At 36.9% G+C, this 14,114-nt stretch overlaps 1 protein-coding gene across 2 annotated transcripts in view; it reads right to left on the bottom strand.

Annotated features, from left to right (window-relative positions):
* Positions 1 to 14,114, bottom strand: part of mio (GATOR complex protein mio) — a 114,431-nt gene that overhangs the window by 52,566 nt on the left and 47,751 nt on the right. Inside the window, exons 13-14 of one of the 2 annotated variants that reach the window (XR_011335753.1) lie at positions 9,257 to 9,474; positions 6,389 to 7,468 (exon numbers count right to left, since the gene is read on the bottom strand). Coding sequence is in view for 1 of the 2 variants with exons in the window: in XM_069844539.1 (XP_069700640.1) it covers positions 7,372 to 7,468; positions 9,257 to 9,474 (315 nt within the window). In the remaining variant the exon portion in view is untranslated. Of the gene's footprint in view, positions 1 to 914; positions 7,469 to 9,256; positions 9,475 to 14,114 lie in introns of those variants that run through there. The other variant, XM_069844539.1, reaches the window with a different exon arrangement.

The following is a 14,114-nucleotide window of genomic DNA, read 5'->3' as shown; positions in this document are numbered from 1 at the left end:
ACAGGCTGTAACTATACAATGGGAATTGCTTTGCAGTAGTTATATACACGAAACCCCTTGTTTAAGCGTTGTATATAGAGAAAAAATGGCCGCCCCTCTAACAGCTGTTTGTATCGACTGTCATTTTATGATGATGGTTGCCTAGTAACCAAAGAAAAACAAACCAAAGAGCACAGAATAATTAGAATAATATTACTGTAGCTTGTACTCTTTGACCAAAATATAGTATGGTAATTGATTAGAGCCAGTTGTACTATCGATACTTAACACGCCACACTAGAGCGCTCTACCGGATGCAATAGAGAACCTCAGGTATTCTATTATCTTTCGTAACAAAACTATGACATAGCTGTGTAACAGTTATACTGTTATACACGACGTATGTAGTGATTATTAGTAAGGAATTTACACACGACGTATAAACGAGCTACTCATTGTATAAGTATAAGACAGCTATAGAGTTTTTATTAGTAAGACCGCAAAACTATTATCAAGCAACTACAAGTTTTTATTAATAGATGTTTGAGAAACATATTAAAAATATTCTGGCCGGTCCAGATATCCAACGAAAACCTTTGGTTAAAAACTAAACAAAAACCAGCTGAACTTGAAATTCGGCATAGGAAGTGGGGATGGCTGGGACATACACTTCGCCGACCTCCAGATGACCCCACCAGGAAGGCAGGCATTGGATTGGAATCCGCAGGGCAGCAGAGGAATTGGCAGACCCAAGATAACATGGAAACGAACTGTTCTCACAGAAGCAAAAACGATGGGGAAGACATGGAGTGAGATCAAGGAGTTGGCCAGGAATAGAGTCAGATGGAGAAGCTTTCTGAGAGCTCTATGTTCCACCTAGGAATGATGGGAATATCGATTGATTGAAGATTTAGTATTTACTGTACACAGAACAATGTAATTTACATTATTTATTATATTGGATAATGGTGTAACCAGTAAGTGCTTACATGTGAAAATAGAGAACAAAAGTCACAGTATGTCAGTCCAGCCGACAATACAAAATGTTTATATCATTGTTTCTTAAAGTCTGCAGTACTGAGAACTCCCTTCCAAAGCATCCTCCAATAACAGAGTAAAGACAACTAAAATGTATAAATAAAGTAATGTTTTCTATTGAATGTAAAAGTGTAAATCTAATAAAATGAAAATATGATTCTACTGGGTGTTCATTTCAAAGTGTGTCATGACGTCACTGTTGGTGAGTCAGCGATTTGAAGCGAGTTTCAGCTTTTATATCAGAGAATTTGCTTATTAATCAAGGCGTTCAATCTGAACTTAAGAACGTGTACGGTATAACTTGAACGTCGTAGCAACAGATGGCGGTCTGTACGGTCTATGTGTTACCATAACCTCTTTCGAACTGTGTTTTGTGCAGGCAAGTCGTACCCAGAGTATTTGTTATCATCGGTTGCGTACGGCAACATTCCACAATACAAATCAAATGCTCTGTGTCCATGTTGACCGTCGAAGTTAATGTCAACAAATACTGTATGTAAGTAATCGTCTTAACCCTCTCCCCATATCCTGACAGTAAGAAAAAAACTCACCTCAGTATGTGTTTCCAAACAGTTCACATTCCTGGCACTATAGGCGTTACCGTACGTATCGGTAATTACTCTTCAGAATGAATGCCGTACTTGCTAGGCAACTTCTCTTGCATATAGGTAATACGCCTCTGCAGAAGTGTAGGAAGATTGAATTCTCTAGGCTCATCAGCTAGCCACATGACGGCATACAGTGAGCCATGACACACTTTGAACTGAACACCCAGTAGTGTAGAGTCTTTGGGCTCTGTTGCTCAAGATTTGTGGATCCCCAGTTGAGGTATATTATTTGCAAATGTACAGTCTTAGACAAAATAAATTGACCGGCTACCATATGCTAAGTCCCCTTCGGAAGACTTTGGTTGATTTCATGACAGCTTAGGTTTACAGGTGAACGAATTTTTTATGCATGACTAGGCTCTGTTTTTCCTTTGTTTTGTTTGTTTGTTTGTTGCTTTTTCTGTCTGTTTATAGCTCAACTCTTATAACTAATCTACAATAAAGATATATTCAATAATAATTCAGGTGCAAAATAAACATGCATCCCTAATCATGTGAACCAGGTGTTGTCTGAAGTGGACTTAGACAAATTCAGACTACAGGAGATCGGTAATTTTTTGTGTCTAAGACTGTACAATGTATTTAGGTGAGCTTGTTAGAAACTATGAGAAAATACAGCAGGAGTCACACTACATTCCTCAAAAGATCGTTTCATGTTTTGCTCATTCACATAATGGGGTGAGAAGGCGAAGGTTGCAATTTTTATAGAAACCATATAGAGATCACTTTCTTCGTTTTTTTGTATTCTAATGGTTTATTTCCCACCACCTGGAGTAGTGGTCAGTGTGCCTGAGCACAAAACACTGGTATCAAATCCTGGTTGAAGTTTTTTCTGGGGTTTTTCCTCAACTCTTTCAGTAAATGTTGGATAACTTTCGGCATTTGGTTCTCAGGCTCATTTCGCCGCCATCATCATCATCTTTTTTTTTTAGTAGGTTATTTTACGACACTTTCTCAACATCTTAAGTTATTTAGCATCTGAATGAGATGAAGGTGATAATGCCAGCGAAATGAGTCCTAGGTCCAGCATCGAAAGTTACCCAACATTTGCTCATATGGCTGCAGAAGGCTATCTGTCGGATACAGGGGGGAGAGCCATTAATCCTTCCCATTGAAGGCTTTAAGGAACCAACCTGGACAAATACCCAATGTCCCATCCCTACCTTCCTGTGGTGCAGCTGTTAGTAAGCATAATTTTACAAGCTGAATTAAAGGGAGGGGCTACTCATCAATTAGCACTGGTCAGCTTGATGAGTTAATGACTGAATTTGGTATAATTTTCCTCTATTCAATACCTAATTCCCTCTTTACCCTTTCCTATCCAGTCCTCTGACTGAACTCTTACTTTCTTCGACCCCGACGGCATTAGAGCATTCGAGGCCTAGGGGTTCATTTCCCTTTCCTTCCTCCTCTTTCTACTTTTCTGTTCCTAGTGCTGACCTGCTATGGCACTAAAATCGTCCTCCAGTGGCTTAAGGAGGGAAAGCTGGTGATCAACAAGATCTCCCAGCTAGGTCCAATGGACCCGTCGACCAACAGCAGGTGTGGTCCTCCAGACATTCTGGGGGTTGTGTGTGAATGAAGTAGCCACCAAAACGTTAAAAAACGTGTTCACTTAAATCGGCTACAACTTGCCATTTATATATGCAATGGATTCGGAACACCTCAAAATCTGTGCTTCATTGGCTGACCATGATAATATCTTTGAAAAATATTGGAGTGCAAGAGGTCAAATGACTTTATTGTCAAATGCCTGGCATTAGAAAACAACAACATTTGCTCATATTGAGTTGAGGGAAAATCCCGGAAAAAACCTCAACCAGGTAACTTGCCCCAACTGGGAATCGAACCCAAACCACTTGGTTTTGCGGCCAGATGCACTAACTGTTACTCCACAGGTGTGGACATCATCATCATCATCATCATCATCATGAGATGGAAAGCAACAAGAAACCTTGCAACAGCCCTGTTCCAGATGACAACTTCGTGAACTAATTCTTTGCCAGAATGCATTAGTCATTTGAAGTGGACATGACATTTACTAAGTGATTCAGAATAAAGTCATACATGACTTTTCCAGATTTTCAATAATTACATCAACAGAACATTCTATACTTACAGCACAAATTCATTCTACATCTGACAAGTTTTTAAGATATTCCAATTTAAATTTCTACCACAAAAGTTATATCTCACTTACACTCCCATCAATTTATGACAGAGTCAATGAAACAAAAGTGTGCCACAAATTGACACTTATTACCAAAAAAGGGGCGTAGTTGTCTTTGCTGCTGCATATCCAATTGAAGGTTTAAAAGAACCATACTCCAAAAAATGCAAATTTCAGATATTAAGCATATGGTGAGCATTTTATAGCGATCAGCTATTGAATTAGTTGTTTGGAGAAAAAACACCATAGGCCTATATTATAGGAGTGGAAATTTTCAGTGGTTTTCACATAGTCCAAAGACAATTTTTTTGTGGAAACAGCTATTGTCCCACCAGGACAATGATAGCATTTATAAATATCCCATTCATATCATCTTGAAAAATTTATCCACACAATTTTAAACTGTAGTAGATTGGCAGTACTGCTTCTTATGTACGCGACAGATGCCACCTCAGAGAAAAATATTGTGACAGCGATGTGAGATTCGAACTCACGACCAGCGTCCCGCGAGAGAGAAGATCGTGTGGAGCACTTTGGGACGGCGCGCAGCGGAGAGAAGAGAGGGGGTGTATTACGTCAACGCGACGAGAGTGCGCGCGCATCTGGTGCTGGTAGAGAGGAGAGGGCTCTGGATTTCTCTGGAGTGCAATCTCTGGAGACGCGTCGAACTTTCGAGGCTACGTCGCTGTGATTATAAAAGAAGAAACGCCAGCGAACTCGAGCAGTTTTCAGTTTATTCAGCCAGTCAGTGAGTAAGCCAGAGCAAGCAAGCCAGTCTTGTGTACCGGAGTTCGACTCGAGTGTGCGTCCGCAACTGTATCAGCATCCGAAGGCCTGAGTTCGAGTGCAGTGGACCGCAGTTGGAGGGACCTGAGTTCGAGTGCAGTGGACCGCAGTTGGAGGGACCTGAGTTCGAGTACAGTGAACTGTCTCTGAAGGTCTGTGGTTCGAGATACTGTGAACTCGAGTGACTGAGCTAGAAGAACTGTGAACTGAGAACTGATAGTTCTGATTTGTAAATAGTGCTTTGTAAATATTAGTTAAGATTAATAGTTCATTGTTGTTCGTAATAGTCCAAGTAAATTGTCATTGTCGTCAGTGGAGTGCTATAACGAATACTATGTTGAGTGAAAATCCTATTGTTGACAAGAGCATTTAAGGTGAATTGTAGAAAGGAATTATTGTTGGAAGAATAAAATTCCATTGTTGAGTGGAAATAAAATTCACAATATTTTAGCAAGTGAATTATTGTATTAATTATGGAGTTATCTTTAGGTACAGAAGTAACCCTTGGAAGAAATGTAAGCAATGAAAGGAGAGGAAGCAGAATATAATAAATTAAAATATGATTAAAAGACAGGCACACTCAGCCACAACAGAGTATTTTTTCTTAAAATAACCATTGTCCACAGTTACCTGCATTTAAACACCAGGCAATTTAAGTTATAAAAGTGCTTCAGTTTTCCCAAGTTTCTACAACGCCTTAAGAAATGGCATGATGAATTTCATACTTCAAGTGTCAACAACACCCATGCCAGATAATTTTTTTGTTTCTTCTGAAAATTTATGCTTTCGGACTATGGTTGTTTTTCCAAAAAACCCTTCAATTGTTACCTGCATTCATATGTACTCGTCACTCTTTTCATTTATGTGTAGTCTAATGGAGTTCATAGCCCTTTTCAATATTTCAGAATTACCAAGTATGCAACAAATATTACTATTATCAGAATTAGACTTTTGGTGTTCTGGAACCTGATATTTCCAATGTTTCGGAACTACAGTAGAACCCAGACTATCCGTCACCCTATTAACCGATTGGCTGATTATCCGACTGTTTATTTCTCGCTCTTTTTTTTTTTCTTCAGAAATAAATAACTTATATGAAGTACTGTTTTGTACATCATATCAGTAGGTTCTACATATGTTTTTGCTAGAGTGTGTTATTACACGTCTTTATAGTTGCACAGCATTGTCTATTGTTCGAATTGCCGTTCTGTAATATAAATTGTATATAAAATGTCTTCCACGGAAGTTAACACAAAATGTGTTGTGCTTATTTACTTATGGCTTTTAAGGCTGCAAAAGGGTATCTGTCGGATACAGGGGGGAGAGCCATTAATCCTTCCCATTGAAGGCTTTAAGGAACCAACCTGGACAAATACCCAATGTCCCATCCCTACCTTCCCGTGATGCAGCTGTTAGTAAGCATAATTTTACGAGCTGAACTAAAGGGAGGGGCTACTCATCCATTAGCACTGGTCAGCTTGATGAGTTAATGACTGAATTTGGTATAATTTTCCTCTATCCAATACCTAATTCCCTCTTTACCCTTTCCTATCCAGTCCTCTGACTGAACTCTTACTTTCTTCGACCCCGACGGCATTACAGCATTCGAGGCCTAGGGGTTCATTTCCCTTTCCTTTCTCCTCTTTCTACTTTTCTGTTCCTAGTGCTGACCTGCTCGTCCTCCAGTGGCTTAAGGAGGGAAAGCTGGTGATCAACAAGATCTCCCAGCTAGGTCCAATGGACCCGTCGACCAACAGCAGGTGTGGTCCTCCAGACATTCGGGGTTGTGTGTGAATGAAATAGCCACCAAAACGTTAAAATATGGTGTTCACTTAAATCGGCTACAACTTGCCATTTAACCACTTCATTGGCTGGTCATGATAATATCTTTGAAAAATATTGGAGTGCAAGAGGTCAAATGACTTTATTGTCAAATGCCTGGCATTAGAAAACAACAACTTATGGCTTTTAAGAAACCCGGCGGTTCACTTTCACCCTCACATAAGCCCGCCATCGGTCCCTATCCTGAGCAAGATTAATTCAGTTCCTACCATCGTATCCCACCTCCCTCAAATCCATTTTAATATTATCCTAAGTATCTAAAAAAAATGGAAATAATTGAATGGTTTGAGAAAGAGAAACTGTGGCTCATCTTGCATCAGAATATGAGATTGGAGTTACAACTGCGGGATTTAATAAAAAAAACAATAATAAAGTGTAAAAAAATATGTAAATCTACAACATGAGACTCCTTTATTCCTATCGTTCCTGAGACAGTAATTACAAAGGGCTTCCTTGTCCTTTAAAAACCAGTCATTGACAACCAGACTTAAATTAGTGAACTTCTGATCCAGTACAAAGCGAGTTAAATACAAGACCATGGAGGAAATTACAAAACCTTTCAAGATACGGATTATCCGATTTTTTCGATCAACCGTTCACTTCATCCCCTTCATTACTGCGGATAATAGAGGTTCTACTGTACCTATATACAGTTTCCATCATCAGGACAAATAGGTAAGACCATGGCAGTCTCCTGTTCTCTTGGGCTTGTTACACTCAGTCATCTGGTTTAGCTGGCGACCCCTCTGGTCTTACCTATCTGGCCTGATAATGGAACCTGTATGTAGTTTCGAAACGTCAAGTTTCAGGACACGGTGGAATACCCAAAAGCCTAATTCTGATCACAGTCACCATGAAAACCTAAAAACTCATATAAGTATTATTATTATTATTATCATTATTTATGTTGCTCTTACTGTAGCTGCTGTTTTAGATGTGACTAGAGTTTCACACCTTATGAGTGATTATAGAGGCCACTTTGCTGGCTGCATCCAGAGACAGACACCGGCAAGTGCAGGCTGTTACAGGGCATTCTGAGTGTTCCCTGAAATACAATTGAACAAAATACAGTATTTATTATTTTGCATAAGTTAGGGAAATGTTAAACGATAGGAGGGGAGGAAGCAAATCCCGAAAAGACAAAGTATATGATTATGTCTCGTCACTAGAATATTGTACCAAATGAAATTTTTTTTTTTTAATCCAATGCCACCAGGTTGTCTTTTCGACATTTCTGGTCTTCTCTCCTGGCCGTGGCTTAGTTGTAACCCACTTCTGAGGTTGGGGCGCCTGGAAGGCAGAGTTACATTACCCCGATGATGTGATAGGATGATTATGATAATGTGGTGCCAGGAGAGATCTTAAATCTAAACTTAACCTAAATTCCAGACCATGGACGAACAGAGGAATAATCCCCTTTAAGGAAAAATTCCTGTGCTCTAACCGGGAATCGAACCCGGGACCTCATAAACTACAGCCAGAAGCTCTGACCACTAGACCATGAGGCTGAAAATATAAAAATTGGAAATTTATCCTTTGAAGAAGTGGAAAAATTCAAATATCTTGGAGAAGTGCTCTCTGAAGAAAGAATGATGCTGAAACTGATCAGGAAAAGGAATTGGTTGGGTCACTGGCTGAGAAGAAACTGCCCACTGAAGGATGCACTAGAAGGAATAGTGAACAGGAGAAGAGTTCGAGGTAGAAGAAGATATCAGATGATAAACGACATTAAGATATACGGATCATATGAGAAGACAAAGAGGAAAGCAGAAAATAGGAAAGATTGAAGAAAGCTGGATTTGCAGTGAAAGACCTGCCCTTGGGCAGAACACTAAATGAATGAATAAGTGCTCTCTGCAAGTAGATTATGAGCAAACTGCGTGCAAAAACAACATGCAATCCAGATTTTTAAAATCGCGTATTTTCACAAATATGCAATTCCGAAATGAGAGACTTTCACCATTGTTTTCAGGAACTTGAAATCAATGTACATTAATACTTCCAGCCAAATCTATCAAGCCCTACTAAAAACCCTCCCTTGTAAGTTTTACTTAAACAAAGATTTAATAAAGACTTAAATTTAAGTATGGATGGTGAAATCAGCCCTAAGTTTTTTTTTTTTTTTTTCTTAATTTTAACAGTGCATACATCCTGGTTTTTAAGTGCATACATGCATGCATATTTTGACGTTTTTTAGTACATATGAATCTGGCCCCTAACTATGAATATTTAAGTGATCATACTCATTTAATTGTTAGTCATTTATTTATTATTTTGCTAATAATTGTAACAAAAAATATAAAATATACAGAGAAACTTTAGCTCGCCCCTGAAAGAGTATAACTCGTGCTCAGGGGCGGATTCCTGAATTGAAATTAATAATTATACAATACAATTTGTCTTATGTCTACTATGCAATTATAGTATATAAATTTAAATTTACAATTTTTCAATTTTTATAAAATCCATACATAACTTCTTAAATTTAATACTAGAACTATTAGAATTGACAATATTAGGATATTTAAATATAAATTTGTTATATATTCTTGGGCCTAAATTACTACTATGATTAAATACTGTAACAGTGTCGCATTTTGGTTCAAACAATCTCAAAGAATTCATACCTTTTGTTTCATAACTATGAGAATACAATTCAAAATTATTTCGATTTTTATGTATGAATTTTATTAATACAATGTAATAAATTTGTCTTACGTTAAGTACATTAAAGTCTAGAAACCAATTTTGAGATGGAAAATCAATAGGTTTATGAATACATATTTTAATTATTTTCTTTTGTAATAAATAAAGTGGATTAAAAGTGTTGTACCTGAACCAGTGCGTCATATGAGCTGCATGCCCACCATGTCTGCAAGACTGGCACCATGTAAACCATGACGAAAACTCCGCCATCTTATTACTAGCTGCTGCTGAACGACCATTACTATTTGTACTATTGTTGTTCTGCAACCCTGAAGGTGTTCCCATGTGGACAAGACATATGGCACAACGAGGCAATGGTTTGCGGCATTGTGGGCAAGATGACATCTGCAACAAATTAAGAAAATTTTAATTGAAACCAAAAAGACACTGAAAAAAAGAAGGAACCAAGGGAACCTACTGTTAACATCTACAATACAGCTTTCAAGAATATTAAGAGCAAGATATAATAACAACTACAAAACAAATCTGGAGGGACAAAAATAATCCATAGTAGAAGAATTATTATGAAAGCAATAACAATGTTAAGATTAAAACAGCGGTGCACAACCTGCAGGCTGTGGGCCTCATGTGGCCTGATAGTAAAGTTTCAAACTTAGAATTTAAAAAAAATATATTTGAACAGACATGTATTATTAATTACTATAAATTACAGTACAGAAACATGGGTTCTGAATAAAAATACATGCAAACAACTAGCAGTATTTGAGAGGAAAATCTTAAGAAGGATATTCGGAGCAATTGAAACAGTGGATGGATGGAGAGCCAGATATAATAATGAGATATACGAACTGTACAAGGAATCGGATTTGGAGGCGCACATAAGATGTCAAAGACTGAGATGGTTGGGACACGTCACAAGGATGGAAACAACAAGGAAAGTGAAGATTGTCTTCAATAACAACCCAGATGGAACCAGATTAAGAGGAAGACCGAGAACAAGATGGTGGAACTGTGTACGAGTGGATGTGAATAGATTAGGAATAAGGAATTGGAGGGAGTTGGCGATGGATAGAGAAGGATGGAAGAGAGCCATAGAGGAGGTTAAGGCCCACCTGGGCTGTAATACCAAATAAGAAGAAGAAGAAGATAAATTACAGTAATCACTAGCATGACATTTAAGTAAATTATTTATTATTGGAGGATGTCTGTCCTCCAAAAGAACATTTTTTAAAATATTGGCCTGCAGTATTCATAAGGTTGAGCATCCCTGGATTAGAAGCATGACTTTTCTTTTTTTGCGGAAAATTTAACAGAACTGGAGTTTTAGATTCACTTACATATTTATTTATTTATTTATTTTTTTTTATTTGTTATTAAACATAACAGGCAAAGCCCAATTACAAAGTTCAAGACTGACAATACTACATTATGCAACGAGCCTATAATGAAGGTAATTAAGAAGTGAGTATGGATATTTATGAAACGAGCGCAAGCGAGTTTCATAATTTTCATACGAGCTTCTTAATTACCATTATAGGCGAGTTTCATACGACTTTTTATGCTCGACCATATTTCTAACTTGATATTATTAATTTTTTAGCAATGTCCCGTATGTTGTGAGATGTGCGCAGACGCGAAAGTATTGATTTTTTCCGAGGAACAGATGTCCACAATGACCTTGCTAGGCCATAAGAACCTACAGAGATAACAGTGAAATTAAATTAGACATTGAAAAACGAGATGACAAATCGAATTTATTTGAATATTATTTACAATTAACGCTAATTATTATAGTAACAGAACATAACCTTCTGCGACAGTATTGGATTTCCAGCCTCCGTGACTTTTCGCTAATTTTCTTTCGATTGCATATCTGAGAATAATCGATACTTGCGGTTTTATAACGGTAGAAAGATGACCTGTCATTGGCTGAACAGTTGTAACCTGAGTCGTCATTGGCTGAAAGACCTGACCTTTAATGAGTAGGTGTACTTTAATGACATGCATTAAAGGTCTGCTACCAGGTGTATAATTACTACATTTCGGAATGGTCGAGCATAAAGTAATTTATAAAACATAAACAAGGAAAAAGAAACATACTCTTAATAAAAACTGAAAAAAAAGAAAAGAAAGAAAAAAGAGAAATTGAAAATAAGGTGTGAAAGTAGTTTGGAATTAACTAACAATATTCTGTAAAATATGATGATAAATAATTTTCTATTTAGAAAATTTCATATTGAAAATATCAACATTCGGATGAGGATATAATTTATTGTATAATTGTAACATTTGGAAAACTGGGGAATTTTTGTGGGATTCAGTACACCCTCTATTATGAGGAATTAGGGCTAACTGCCAACATACGAAAGTTAAAGAAAAAAAAAAGATCTTACAGATTCATTTGAAATACATGAAGACACAAAGTTTATTTTTAAAACCACAAGTATAAGGTCACTTCAAAGCTGCAATAATGTATTATTAATCAGTCAAAAATCAACGCTTTAGCACATGCATTATATTCATAAACTTGTACCAGAGTATTCCAACAGTTAATGAAAAATTTCTGAATCTATATGTGGGAACATAGTGCCCTCAGCATTCAAAACACGAATTAAGAAGCGAGTAATTACATTTTTTTTTCAAACTTACAAGGAAACTGTTAATGAGCTCATGTCGAAATCTCCTCTCAAACTGTGCACATTTTTAGACGTTCACAGCAGTTAGATAAATACTGTACCTAACTAAAGCATTGCAAAATTAAAGCTTGAGTAACAGATTACCGAAAAATTAAATAGGCCTCAGTCTTCAGTACGTAATAATCACTCAGTTGGCAAAGAATGTTGCATGCATGGCTTTATCTCGCATATAGTGTGATAGCATACATTCAGGAGGGATGGCAACTCAATTATTAAATTTCCAAGTAACTTTCCACACTTACAGTTAATATGAACATCAATTTTTTTATATCTGTCTATTTATTGTAATGATCTGTGTGCGTAAGAAAAATTGTAAAGATATCACTTTATAGCAAATGACCTGGAAATGTACAAAAACTTCCCCAGACATGTTCAAACATTTTTAACAAGAGCCAGAACAGGTCACATTGTCATTCAATTGTACCTACACCGATTTCACATTTCTGATAATCCTACTTGTCTGTGGTGTAATAATCATGATGAAGATCTGGAACATTCGTCTATACTGTCCATCCATAAACCACAAAAGAAGTAAATTAAAATCATCAATACCAGTTGCAGAAGACACAGCCCTGCAGTATATATTGACTACACCGTAACTCTGGCTACTAGCAACAGGCATCTATAATGAACACAGATCAAAATACCCCTCATTTCTCGTGAAAAACAACAACTGAATAGACTACAGTGGACTTCATGTTGTCAGCAAACATTGAGAAGATTGATTGATTGATTGATTGATTGATTGATTGATTGATTGATTGATTGATAGCAAATAAATGTCGTATTTTGTAGAGTTTAATAATGCATTAAATACTGTGAATCTGTAGTCAAGCAGCATTTTGTGTAAATACTATTGTAAATACAGTTTTAAAGCATCATAATGTGCAAAACTGAGGAATGATATGATACATATTTCGTCACAGCATTTCTTATACGTAATGGTGGACACACAATAATAATAACAACAATAACAATAATAATATTTACTTACTTACAAATGGCTTTTAAAGAACCCGAAGGTTCATTGCCGCCCTCACTTAAGCCCGCCAGCGGTCCCTATCCTGTGCAAGATTAATCCAGTCTCTATCATCATACCCCACCTCCCTCAAATCCATTTTAATATTATCCTCCCATCTACGCCTCGTCCTCCCTAAACGTCTTTTTCCCTCCAGTCTCCCAACTAACACTCTATATGCATTTCTGGATTCGCCCATACGTGCTACATGCCCTGCCCATCTCAAACGTCTGGATTTAATGTTCCTAATTATGTCAGGTGAAGAATACAATGTGTGCAGTTCTGTGTTGTGTAACTTTCTCCATTCTCCTGTAACTTCATAACAATAGCTCAATGGGCGCAAAAATTTGGACTCAGACTAAACCCAGACAAATCACAAGCTATAATAATAGGCCACCAACGAGCATTAAACAAAATAGATCTAGCCACTGTATCAAATACAAAATAAATAATACTACAATTACATATAGTAAGACAGTAAAAAATTTAGGGGTATATTTAGATTCAAATTTAAATTTTCAAAGTCAAGTGACCTACATATGTAAGAAAACTTTTTCCATAATTCATTCCCTCAAACACTTAACCAATGTTTTACCTCTCAGCCTTAAAAAGAACCTGATCCAAACTTTAGTGATGCCTCACTTCGATTATTGCGATTCTTTATTCACGAATCTAAATACTGATCTTGCCCATAGACTACAGCGTGTTCACAATATCTGCGTTCGTTTCGTTTGTAACATTAGAAAATTCGATCATGTAACACTGTCACTAGAATTGTTGTCTTGGAGTCCACTTAAAGAAAGAAGATTCTTCAACTCTCTCTTATTACTATTTAAAATCATCCACACCTCCACACCCTCTTACCTAGCATCTCGTTTTGTTTACCTTTCACTACCTCGAACCCAGAACATGTACCTTCTCTCTATTCCTCTGCACAGAACATCCTTCTACTCATCATCTTTCAGCATATCTATTCCACGCCTCTGGAATTCTCTCCCTGACCACGTCAGAGACTGTCGGACAATATCAAAATTCAAATTTAAATTAAAAAATCACATTCTAGTTCGTGGAATTGTTTGTTGAACACATGTCGGGTTGCGCAACTTCACCTTAACCCATGACATATAGTAAATATTGTAACTATGCTGTTGTAAAATTGAAAATTAATATGTAATGTATTTATTATTATTATTATTATTATTATTATTATTATTATTATTATTATTGTCAGTTATCAATAACATCATTGCTATCTCTGTTTTCTTTCTTTTTGTTGTATTAGCTCGATGAGAGCACTATAATGTACTTTT

Source organism: Periplaneta americana, chromosome 13 (genome assembly GCF_040183065.1).
Source record: "Periplaneta americana isolate PAMFEO1 chromosome 13, P.americana_PAMFEO1_priV1, whole genome shotgun sequence".
Lineage (NCBI taxonomy): Eukaryota > Metazoa > Arthropoda > Insecta > Blattodea > Blattidae > Periplaneta > Periplaneta americana.
The sequence above is the reverse complement of the archived record's forward strand: the minus strand, read 5'-3'. Positions and strand labels throughout refer to the sequence as shown.